The 12,978-nt window shown below is 43.2% G+C and overlaps 1 protein-coding gene across 1 annotated transcript in view; it reads left to right on the top strand.

Moving 5' to 3' along the window:
• Positions 1 to 12,978, top strand: part of SEPTIN9 (septin 9) — a 212,887-nt gene that overhangs the window by 23,753 nt on the left and 176,156 nt on the right. Inside the window, exon 2 of the mRNA XM_028717049.2 lies at positions 12,164 to 12,220. Within this exon, the coding sequence (XP_028572882.2) occupies positions 12,164 to 12,220 (57 nt within the window). The remainder of the gene's footprint in view (positions 1 to 12,163; positions 12,221 to 12,978) is intronic.

Raw genomic sequence — 12,978 nt, 5'->3', positions numbered from 1 at the left:
TGTATAATGGCTATACTGCCTTTAAGTGATCCTTCTCTACCTCTTTGGGTCCTGTGGGGGAGATGAGGTTAAGCTTAAGGTACCTGGCAAATAGGTTGTAATAGGCACTCCTGGGACTCAGCTGTACAGCTGCAAATAAAACGTTTTAAATGTGTTGTAAAGTTTAATATACAAATGTGACATTAGACGGAGACAGTGAGCTATGCAAAAGTCAATGTATTTTTCAAAACGTTTTTTAAAAAAGCATTTTCACAGTATTTTTTATTTGTGTGTAGATTCCACCCTAGTTTGGGATAGAGCATTTGCAGAGCCAGTCTCTCCACAAAACAGAAGGGATCCCCAGACTGCCTTCCAGACTCTTCGTGGATGGTTCCATCTGGTTTCTGGAGCCTGATCATTTGAGACAATAGGAAACCCCAGCTTTATTCTTAGAGTCCATTCTTTTTTCTGCTCCATACATAGGAAGCAATTAGTGTAAGAGCATCCAAACTGCTTGTTGATGTTAATATCTACAGAAAAACATAGTTCTGTTTCCACCAGTCCTTCTACCCCATCTTCCAGCGAATGAAACTAACTAGCATGATATGTGAGTGCTAGGATGTTCCATTGATTTTATAGATTGAAGAGAGGGTTGCAGGAAGATCACTCTTTGTTTTCCATTATTCTCAATGTCTGAACTTGGAATTTCCTGGTTAAATCGTCTGGTTCCCATTGCTTTTGCCACATGTCAGTTAAATCCTTGTATGTTGCTTGGTATCTAGCACATATATTATCTATGGTGTCTTGCTGGGGTAGGGAGGCTGCTTCTTAATATGTGAGGTGTGAGCATGGATTTGCTTATCAGTTGCCTGCATAGATAACCTTCCAACTGCCTTTTTATCCCTCCCCCTCTGCAAGGATTATTGTACAATAATCTCAATAGTCTTCAAAAGCTCTGGTGCATGATTGCTTAAAGAGCAGGAATGAGATAAGAAGCCTGATTTCTTCCAGCACACATATTATGGCTTTGTGAATTAAAGCAGTACAATTTATCTCTGTTTCATTCCAGGAAAGTATATAGCATAGTAACTCACAAGCTGCTTCCTAGGGTTCTGCTATTGCTTGAGGCTGCTACATAAGCTCGACACCACCATAATTTGGTGACAATCAGGTGCGTTCACTGAAGCAAAGCAGAACACAAAGCAGGACAGTAATACTGAAAGGCCCTCTAACAAAGTCTGTGGCAACTCTGCTGCCACCCACCCAAGGAATGCTTATTGATGATAGCCGCATATCATCAGTGAAGGTAACAATCACCACGGGGTGACTCCAGGAATGTCATGACAACATCATGGTAACCTCATAGGCACACACGGTGCAGAAGTGGGTGGCCACTAACAGCACATAGCACCTCTCATGTTGACCACTGGGTTGTGGGGAAATCCAAGATGCAGGAACCACCAATTGGGAATGTCTGACCTCCCCACTGACTTCATCTTTTTTGTTGGTCGAAGGACAGAAACTTATGTGGTATTGATTATGTGAATGCAATGAACATACACACTTCATTATGTAAATAGTAGCCACAGGGAAAACTGGGTAGCCTCCAGATTGTTGTGGGGGTGGAGAGAAGGAGTTGAAATCTTTGTCTCCCAAAGACACCATTTGCTATCCAAAGACATTATTTGCATTCCAAGCCTCTATTTGCACCCTGGTTTCAAACTGTGGTTTGGAGACATGGTTTTAACCATAGTTTGCCAGAAGAAGGAACCTAAAATGGCAGGAGGAAGCACATAAGCTTGAGTTTCCAAACCATCCTTGGGAGAATTGTCTTTGTGGTGACTGAATGCACTTAGCCATAGCCAGATAACTGCTTGCTGAACTGAAGGCTCGTTCTGAATATGCCTCCCTAGGATGTGGAAGGTAGACAATATTCAGTAACACCAAATTTATTTCTTAATTGTTTTAGAACCACTGAAAGCTGCCTTACATAGAGACAGACCACTGGTCCACCTAGTTCAGTATTGTCCAGCGGCAGCTTTCCCGGGTTTCAGACAGGGAGGCTGTCCTCCTTAGAGTTGGCAGGGATTGAGTCTGGGACCCTCTGCATGTGCAACAGATGTTCTTCCACAGAGCTATTGCTCTTCCCTTTTAGTTGACTTCGTTTTGTTTCTCCTCCAGCAGTAGACTTTCCACATTTTTGAAGCTTTTGTTGTTAAAAATCTGTAAGGCTAAGCGGAAAAAATGGTAGGTTCAAGTTTGCCTTACCCTATACTTTAGTTCAGACATGGGTCTTTGGGTGCCCAGTGGTTTTCCTGCATGGTAATTTTAGAGCAGAAGTAGGCAATCTTTGTAATAAAGTGGGGAAACTCTGTGTTGTGCTTCTGTTTGTTTGCAGGTGAGCTGCCCACACTTTCATGCAATTACTGTCTTGCTTTCTAGTTTGTTAGTGCCCAGCTGTGCTGATATAAGATGAGACATGTAAAGGTTGCTAAACTGAGCAGCTGGTTCAGACTTTTAATGGCAAATGCCCAGCATGTAACTTTAGTGATTCTTGGCTTACTTGCTAATAAAATAACAATAATAAAAATAATAATAAAGAAACACCACTCAGAACTATTTTGGACAACATTCACATTGTCTACAATTTGCACATTCTTGACAATTGCCTAGCAACTTGAAACTAACATGGCCAGATAGTGAGTAGTCAATATTGTGATGCCTTTATATCAATATTGATGCAGCCACAATCGAAATACTTCTAGTCACACATATCTAAAAGAGCAGGAAATTACCGGTATCTAGAAGAACTTAAGTAGAGCCATTGGACCTGAACTGGAACAAAGGCTCAACTAGTTTAGGCACCCTGAGGGAATAAGAAGGGCCTACTGGATCAGACCAATGGTCCATCTAGTCTAGTATCCAGTTCTCACAGCTGCCACCCAGATCCTTGAAGGAAACCGGCAAGCAGGAAGAGAACTATAGCCCTCGTTTCTTGTTTGTGGGTTTGCCATTGGCATCTGGGTGGCCACTGTGAGGACAGGATGCTGGACTTGATGGGCCTTTCATCTGATCCATCAGAGCTTTTCTTAATATTCACAAACATGGACAACCCCCATCAGAAAGACCAATTGTATCAGAAGGATCTAGGTGTACGTGTGGACCCTTAGCAAAAGGTGTTGACCTTAATCTCTGTGTGTGTGATTTCTCTCTCTGAGATTGGTTGTGGAAGCTATAATTGCCATCAGCCTCTTTTCTTTTTCTAAGTGTGAATTCTAGCATAGCTTATAAATGTAGTTCCTTTTATTTAAGTCATGTAAGGGGACCTGAATGGGACGCGGGTGGTGCTGTGGGTTAAAGCCTCAGCGCCTAGGACTTGCCGATCGAAAGGTCGGTGGTTCGGATCCCCACGGCGGGGTGCGCTCCCATTGCTCGGTCCCAGCGCCTGCCAACCTAGCAGTTCGAAAGCACCCCCGGGTGCAAGTAGATAAATAGGGACCGCTTACTAGCGGGAAGGTAAACGGCGTTCCGTGTGCTGCGCTGGCTCGCCAGATGCAGCTTGTCATGCTGGCCACGTGACCTGGAGGTGTCTGCGGACAGCGCTGGCCCCCGGCCTCTTGCGTGAGATGGGCGCACAACCCTAGAGTCTGGCAAGACTGGCCCGTATGGGCAGGGGTACCTTTACCTTTTTAAGGGGACCTGAATTGAAGCTGTTGATTCACAGACTACACACGCCCAGAAGAGAGAGAGAGAGAGAGAGAGAGAGAGAGAGAGAGAGAGAGAGAGAGAGAGAGAGTGAGTGAAATGCCTCCTAAAATTATTGGAATCTCTTGAACAGGTTTTGGTAACTGAAAGATGGCTTTAGTGGAATAACTGATGAAGGTTAAATGCACGTTACACTTGAATTTGCTCTGGCTTGTGGTAGGATCCAAGTTTGCAGCATGTCAGTGCTGCTCTTGATTTCCCACAGACCCTTTTTCTATGAATGATGAGCAGTAAGCAAGGGAGACGTTTGAAGAGGGGTAAAAGTGGGAGCTGCTGATGGTCTCCTCTTAATAAATCATCCCCTGGGAAAATCCAACATTTGCCTTTTGGAGCCTGAGCAATGGGGCAGCAAAGGGACAGCAGTTTAGGCATATATCCTCATGTGACAGGTTAGTACATAGAAACTGCAGCAGCTGTTGATTAATGCTGCAGCATCAGCTGAAGGTTTGGGGGATGCAGGGAAAGGTGAGTCTTTAAAATAAAAAACAGAGAGTGGAGCGTGTTTGAAATCAGAGCAGGAAAGAAGCAAAGGGCCACAAGGGGAAAGTCTGCAGCTGAAAAATACAATCATCTGTTTAAAATGCAATGGCAGAAATGTGGAGTAAAGACCTCTTTAAAACACACGCACAAAAAAACCAACACATTGCTTTTAAGAAACACATTGCTGTTTTGTGTCAGAAAGCTCTCAAAAAACTAAGGAGGGTTTCAGCTGTATGAATAAAATAGCTTTCATACAGAAGGCAGCTCTCCCTCCATAAAGAGTGCTGCGGGTGGGGCAGGGTTGAGAAAAACGAGGCACAGGACAGCAGAGGGAGTCTGAGGGCTGTTGAGAGTTCCAGGGGAATGCTAGACCTTAGGTTTAAAATTCAGCTTTCCTCCTTCAAAATGGATTTTGCTGCACAGACTGGCTGCAGCCTGATTTTAGTTAAACTGGCTTGAGTATTTAATTTTTGCAATTTGTTGTGTGCCTTCCTTAACATTTGGAAATGGATTGTTTTTAGGGAGGTTTTGTTAAATTCATTAATATATGTGAATGAACATTCTCTCCCACGTATCTGGGAAGGCTGTACCTTCTTGGCAAATGTAATAGGATCTGATTGCTCTTCTGGGATGTCAAGTGTGGGGTGTACGCCTTCAGGTGCAGTTTTTTCCCATTGAAGTGTTTGCAGGAACATTTGAGTATGTAGCCATTTTCTTCCTCTGCTTACTTCCAGAATATTCTGTTAGAGCTTTTTTGATCAAGGGGTTCCATTGATCCATGCATCTGGGATTAAATCAACAAGCTTTGGAGTTTAGCTGGAGTCAGGATTGATTCTTCAGAATGCTGTGCACACCAGGGATGGTGGTACTGGGGGGAATTGAATCAATTTGCATTTAAGCTACCTAACACACACTTTCCAAAACAATACACAATCTGAAATACAGTCATCCTTTGAAATACATACATCTCTGAATTTTTTTCAGTGCAGCTGTCCTGCCAAGTAATGTGTACAAAAATGTATATACTGGGGTAATGCATGTATAAAAAATGCACATATTCATGAAGAAACAGAAATGCATTATATTTGGGGGAATTGCTTTGCAGAAATGTATGCATTAGGAGAAATTTGCACTAAAACCCTGATTTATTTTTTTTAAATTGCAAGCCGATTCAGAAATGAATTTAAATTGAATTTAAGATTGGGAAAAATGAGAAATAGAAACAGAGAAACTTAAATTGGCAGGTTTATTCATGCCTAGTACACACTCCACTGAAAGATTAATGACACGAAAGCATTAGAGTTTGCTTTTTCAAGAAGCTCCCCTACTTGATAGAACCTGAGTGACCTCAAAGCCTGACTTTGCATGGCACCACTTATTCAGAAATGTATGTAAACAGTAACCATAGCTTCAAGATCAGATGGATAAACCTTGGATTAATCACAGAGTTCAGTGTGCATGGAAAATAAGATCAAATTGTGTGTGTGTGTTTTAAGAACTGAAACCTGAATCTTCACGCTGGAAGGAACTGTTTTTTAACTTCATCCAGGCCCATTAAAACACACACACACACACACACACACACACACACACACACACACACACACGACTTGGGGGAGTGTTTCTCCACCCTAAGCTATATTCCAGTACAACTCAGGGTAGTCAAATGTCCCAAAACCAAACCAAAGCTATGATGTCAGAAGGAGTCTGCTTCCCTGAACCAGTTTTTGTTTGAAAAACACAACAGGACATGTTTCATCTCAAAACATTTTATCCCCAGACTTTGGTCATGTAGTATTTTGTTACGTTTATTTGTTGGTTATAAGTTGTATTTATAGGTATTGTGAATTAGTTTCATTCACGCCTTTGTATGCTACTTTGAAATCTTTAAAATATTATGTGCTTCTCTTCAAGAGCTCTTGAAAGTTCTTCAATTTTGGAGACTCAGGGGGGAAGAGGCCCTTCTGAGCCCTTGACATTAATCTAGGGGAGCCTGCAGGATTGTGGTCATTCAGGGCTACAATCATTCTTTGCTAAAATCAAGAGCAGAAAGGTTATAGTACAGTGGTACCTCAGGTTACATATGCTTCAGGTTACAGACTCTGCTAAATTACCATATAATATATATTCAGCACACACACACACACACACACACAAAACCAGAGAGAATTTGTTGTTGACAAAGGACAGCTAGACATATAAAGGGCCCCATTACCTTCAGTAGCTTAGGGCCTCATCAAACCTAAATCCGACACTGGCCATGACTTTCACTCTATTCTGCTCATTAAAATACAGTGGTACCTTGAGTTACAGACGCTTCAGGTTACAGACTCCGCTAACCCAGAAATAGTACCTCGGGTTAAGCACTTTGCTTCAGGATGAGAACAGAAACCGTGCTCCAGTGGCGCGGCGGCAGCAGGAGGCCCCATTAGCTAAAGTGGTGCTTCAGGTTAAGAACAGTTTCAGGTTAAGAATGGACCTCCGGAATGAATTAAGTTCTTAACCCGAGGTACCACTGTATACCCTAAGTTTGCAGCACCAATGCCTGGCCCTGCAACCTTGTCAGCCAGCCAGCAAATCATAGAATCATAGAATCATAGAGTTGGAAGAGACCACAAGGGCCATCGAGTCCAACCCCCTGCCAAGCAGGAAACACCATCAGAGCACTCCTGACATATGGTTGTCAAGCCTCTGCTTAAAGACCTCCAAAGAAGGAGACTCCACCACACTCCTTGGCAGCAAATTCCACTGTCGAACAGCTCTTACTGTCAGGAAGTTCTTCCTAATGTTTAGGTGGAATCTTCTTTCTTGTAGTTTGGATCCATTGCTCCGTGTCCGCTTCTCTGGAGCAGCAGAAAACAACCTTTCTCCCTCCTCTATGTGACATCCTTTTATATATTTGAACATGGCTATCATGTTCAAATGGACTTGTTGTACCCATGTCCAGCTTTACAAGCTTCTCACGGGCATCTGGTTAGCAACTGTAAGAACAGGATGCTGGACTCGATGGGCTGTTGGCCTGATCTAGCCCAGCTCGTCTTACGATCATGTTCTTATGACTGTCAGCTGTGTAGCAAGTCATGCTAGAGTTGCCAATCTGAAGAGCCAACTGCAGAAACACCTTTTCTCTCCCTTCCCTGAAGTGAGCTGTATGCACTGCATTGCTGCCAGGCATATTTGAGGCAGAGAGAAGCACAAAGCGCTCATACACATGGCTTGTGTTTTCAGCGCAGCTGCGCTTGGCTTATATTTGGCAAGTGGTTCCTTTACACAGAGGCTGGGAAACCATAAATTTTTCAATGAGTGTTTCTGATTAATGCTGGAAAGCAGCTGTGGCTTTGCATATTCCTCTTGTTGGTTTAATTTTAGTGCTAATAAAGGGGAGGGCTTGTTTGAACTATTGCAAGGGACGCAAGATGCAGCCAGATGAACATCAACAGGCTAATCACTTAGGTCCTTTCCTTTTCACATTACCATCTTCATCCTTAAAAACAAAACAAAATATGCTGAAGCCAGTCACCTTTTATTTTGAAGGAAAAGCAGCTATGTGGGGCTAAGATCTGAAATGTGCTCTCAGTCTGGATAGAGGACTTGCACCAGTTACCCACTGAAATCCCCCTCTCTCACCACCAGTTGCTGTTTGCCCCTGAAGGTGATGTACAATAAACTGCATCTTGAGGGCCAAAAAGCAGTCAAGGGGTGTTTCCCACCCCCACCCCCCCACACTATGTGAGAACAGTATAAAGAAATTGTGCAGAGTCCCCTTCTGGATCAGGAGTGTTCTAGATTGGACAAGCCATTTTTGTAAGCAATAGTTGCATATTCCAGTTAGTCAACACCCAGTAAATAAGATCTGGACCCATTGTTTTGAGTTACCTATACACCGCTTGGAGACAATTGTAATTAAGTGTTATATAAATTTAATGAAATGGGGGGAAATGGTAGCCCTGACTCTGAATCAGGTTTGGAGCAAGTACTCTTTGAGGAGAGAACCCTAGCAGAAATTTAAAATTACAAAACATGCAGCAAAGTAAAGCATGGAAATATAGGCTGTTGGACCTTTAAAATATCCTCTTTCTAAGTTGCTTCCAAAGTTCTCCGCGTTCCTTATCACAGAAAGAGACCACACATTCAGTAAGTTAAAAATGGTTTACTTACGAACTTTTCAAAGGTAAGATTCATGTGCTTTTCCAAACAGTGGTAAGAAAACACAGGCAGTATAACTTAGGTTCCAAAATGGTAACTGTTTTTAAATTGTTTGTATAGAAACACAAAGATGGATTGCTTAAACCACATAGTCTAAGCTTGAAGCATCCACCTTAGACCCCCTTACTGGTAGGGTTCACTTGGTGGAAATGAAAAGGACAAAGGCTTCATAACTTTTCCTCCCAAGGTGAAGGGAAGTGACCTACCTAAGCATGGCAGGACAGTTTACTCTGTGGTCTTAACCCCTTCATGCATTGATTAGAGCTAAGCATGTTGGTTATATAAGGCTGATTGCCCCACATTTTCCACTATCCCCTTAAGCTGCCCCTTGAAGAAGAAGCTTGACCTGTGGCCATTAGCAAATGATTATGCTTTTCATGGCATGGAGTTATGTTTTACAGATTGAATGCTTAAGACCAACCTCCTGTTAAAAGCACGGAGGCAGGCCTGGTCAGGTTTGTTTGTTTTTTAATTAATTGAGGAATTGTTAGAGAGGGAAGGGCCCAAAGATCTTCCATTCTGATAACTATTCCCTGAAGTGAAATATTTCACACACTATGTTTGGGACGAAATGCAATGAAGGCTGCACTGAGACAGCACTTCACTCCATTTTCAGAATGCTTCCTTACCTGATAATTTTTTTATTTTATGCGATATTTCACACATAATTAAAAACCACTTCTGGTAAACTAATACAACCTAGTGGAAGTTTAGTGCACATTTCTGTGTTAATTGCTTGCAGAAAATACCCATTTGCAGCCCTGCTAGCCTGAATAATTGTGGGAATTTTGTGCTGTAATTACCTGCTGTTTTCCTGGATCTTGCCGTGTAAGGAAATTTGAAAATTCTTTTCAATTTTTAATTTCTTTCTTGAACTGGCCAAAGTAAAATGGGAAGGGCCAGTGGGGAGGGAAATTCAAGATGGAAGGAGTTACAGAAGGCCAGACTGGGAGGCTTGATTAGAATATTAAATGCTTGGAATTGAAGAAAAGGGTCCAGGAAAGGGGGAGTCTGTTATCAGCGTTATTGAATCGTGGAAAATTGGGTGAGGCTTGCCAAACCAGATGCCATAAAGTCTCAAGGAATATTGTCCAGCCGCAAAATGGCTAACCACCCCAAAGACTATAATTTAGCATAGCCGGGATATAGTCACGCAGTGGAATGTTCTTGGATGGCCCATCTTTTAATTTTTGAGCTGTTCCATTTCAATGGAGAGTGGAAGTGGGAAAGGAGCTGCAGTTTAGAAGAACAGTCTCACGTTTGTCTCCTCCCCTTGCCATACACTTTCATTTGGTTTGCTACAGTGCTTTCCTAACAGAATTTGAAGGCATTTTAGCTATTGCGATCAATGCCAAAGCCTGCAAGTTCCTCCAAATTGTGCAAAAATGCCTGCTAACAATTTGTGCTTTCAAAATCTAGAATTCAAAATAATGTTGATTAGCTTTTGTGAGCACTGAGGGGAAGGATGGTTGGTGAAGGAAACAGACAAGATGAGCAGGAGCGCAGAGAATATTAGCTTCAAGGGAGGGCTGGGTGCTCTGGAGACAACAAATGGCTGCCTTCCTGTTGACTACTGGGAGCCATTTTGAGCCCTTCCCTTTGGCTTCTGAGCATTCATGGACATGATGGGGTCATAGATCAATATATTGTAGGACACCATCGGTTTAGTCTTTGGCACTGTAAGTAAATGTCAGGAGTGAGGCAGCAGTAAATCACACTGTACAAGTTGGAGTTAACTCTTTATTAGCAAAAACATTTGCACAGGAGTGTCAGGTTTAATGAGTACAGCAACTCATCTCTGGCAGCTCTTACCCCCATGAAACAGTTGTTGAGTCTGAAGGTCCCCACCTCTCTGCAACTGCCTAAGTCCTCTTCTCTCCAGGGTTCCCCCCAACACAACAAGCAATCGGAGACTGCGTCTGCACATCGCCAACTTTTGCTCCAACCTTTTCATGCCTCTTCTGGTTCTTCAAGACAATGAGGAAGGGGAACTTGTTGCAGCAGGAGAGGAAGACACCCACGACTCTTCACCAGCCTGACTCATCTCTGCCTCTTGGCCTCCGCACATCCTCCTGCTTCAGCTTCTGCCTCTGATTCTGAACTTCTCTCTGTCACAGACTCTCCTAGCTCACTAAGCCCTGTTACCTACTCAGCTTCTGACACCTCCTCTTCCCAAACTTCTCCCTCTTCTCCCTGTGACCACTCATTATTGTCCCATCACCACCACTCCCCAGGCTCTGAGCCTTCTTCCCTTGGTGGTTCCCCTGCTAGTTCCTCCCACCATTCCTCTGTGTCTAACCAGTCCATGACAGTTAATGGAGCTACATTTTCAGGGCTGCAGGCCCCTTAAAGAGCTACAGCCAAGTCAGTGGAGAAAGTACTGTTTTTCAATTATAATAGAACCCCAACTACACCAGTGTTAGTAGTTTCAGATTGACTTTAGTCTCCTTTAGAACAGGTAAATTGTTTGGTCACACTTCATATTTCAATGTAATAATCCTTATAATGACAATAATACTTACTTAACAAAGGAAGCCACGTGGCATATATAGAGTCATGCAGACACATAGGGCATGAGTCACTTTTTCCAAGCAGACCTGTCAGCAGGAATCGTCATCATCTTTGTCTAGTTTCATTGTGTTTGCTGCTTGCTCTGTCTCTATCCTGATGACACACAACTCTTTTTGAGATGTGATGAAGGTGTATCTAAGACATGGGTAGGCAAAGTAAGGCCCGGGGGCCGGATCTGGCCCAATTGCCCTCTAAATCCAGCCCGCGGATGGTCCCGGAATCAGCGTGTTTTTACATGAGTAGAATGTGTCCTTTTATTTAAAATGCATCTCTGGGTTATTTGTGGGGCATAGGAATTCATTCATCCCCCCCCCAAAAAAAAAAATATAGTCCGGCCCGCCCACAAGGTCTGAGGGACAGTGGACTGGCCCCCTGCTGAAAAAGTTTGCTGACCCCTGATCTAAGACTTAGCAAACTTTTTCAGCAGTGGGCCAGTCCACTGTCCCTCCCCCCATTCCCAACATTACCCCAGAGTGTCTAATGGCTGTTGTATGCTTTATTTGAAAAGTCATATATGAATGACAAGCAAAGATTTAGCAGGCAGAGCTTTTCTTAATAGTCATATGCTATTTTTGTTGGGGGAGGGTGGGAATTAAGTTCCTGCAAATCTCTTATCACATAGTTATTAAAGTATCAGGAGCCCTGCCAGGGGTGGGGGAAGACAATCATGGTAGTAATTCCTCCCCTGCTTCCTAAAGTTGCTATTTCTTAGAAATAGGAGTACAACCAAAGGCGATGATCCCAGGTCCCTTCCAAGCTGCTTCTTACTACATAAAAGGCATACATATAGCACTATCTGAGAGAACTACTAGTTCTGACAATCTGGATGTGCCCCTGGTCTTTGTTTCTGCAGTAAATCAGGCAGAAACTTGAGAACTTAGCCTCACCATTGGCATTTTTAGCTCTTGATGTTTCTTGTGAAAAGGCAAACAAGATCTTTGGGTTATAGTTGGTACATTCCTAACACAGGGATGGTGACTGTGAGGACAGGGTGCTCTGCCAGATGGGCCTTTGGCCTGATCCAGCCAGGCTGTGATGCTTTTTATGCAAAGTATCTGAAGTTCAGTCGTTCACACCTGTTTGCTAAATCTAGATCCCTTGGCAAACCTTGTGCTTGCCATCACCTGCTTAGCACCTAATGCCTATTTTTCCTTTACTGTAGGAATCTCAAGGACCTCCAGTGGGAGACTCCGAAGATTTGGTGACCCGACAAGTCCAAGTAAGCTGCATTAATATCTCTCTGTTTCTCTCTGACCTTCTACTCTCTGATATAAAAGCTACACAGATCATGCCTGAGTGGCAGCCTGCATTTCAAAACAGACCCAGCCTGCCATCCCCAGTGAGAAGAGTAAACCAGGAGCTAAAGAAAAATGCAGCAAAACTCTTATAATATCTATTCCAAGGAACAGCTTGTAATGGGAACAGAGTGGCTGTCCAGTTGTTTAATGGATATGGAAAGAATAAGCAGGAAATTGCAACCTTCATCATCCCCCATAAGCTCTCATGATGAGGAATGTGTTGGGGACCTGAACTGCAGCAGAAACACTTAATGGGTCCTAGATAACTCCAGCTTACAATTATGTTTATTGCATGTGGGTGTTTATATTTGATAAGTGATTTTGATGTAGAGTTACACTCCTAATTGCAACTCAGTAATTCTCACTCTGATAGAAAGCAGGTGGGTGGAATTTTTCTCTATCAAACAGGTGTTTCCTGGGCTCATTAGCACATCGTCTATCATCACCATTTGGAGCTTCTCAGGCTTTGAAAGATGCTTCTTCTGTGGAATTGCTTTTCCACCAGTGGCTGGCTGGCTTAGCCTATGCACACACTGTACATTTAAAGCACATTCCCTCCACCGCCCCAGCCCAAATCCTGGAGACTGCAGTTTGTTAAGGCTGCTGATCATTGCAACTCTGTGAGGAGCGAACTATAGTTCCCAGGATTCTTTGGAGGGTTTAAAGGTATGGTGTGGCT

This window comes from Podarcis muralis, chromosome 2, assembly GCF_964188315.1.
Source record: "Podarcis muralis chromosome 2, rPodMur119.hap1.1, whole genome shotgun sequence".
Classification (NCBI taxonomy): Eukaryota; Metazoa; Chordata; class Lepidosauria; order Squamata; family Lacertidae; genus Podarcis; species Podarcis muralis.
Note: the sequence above shows the minus strand (reverse complement) of the source record. Positions and strands in the feature narration are given on the sequence as shown.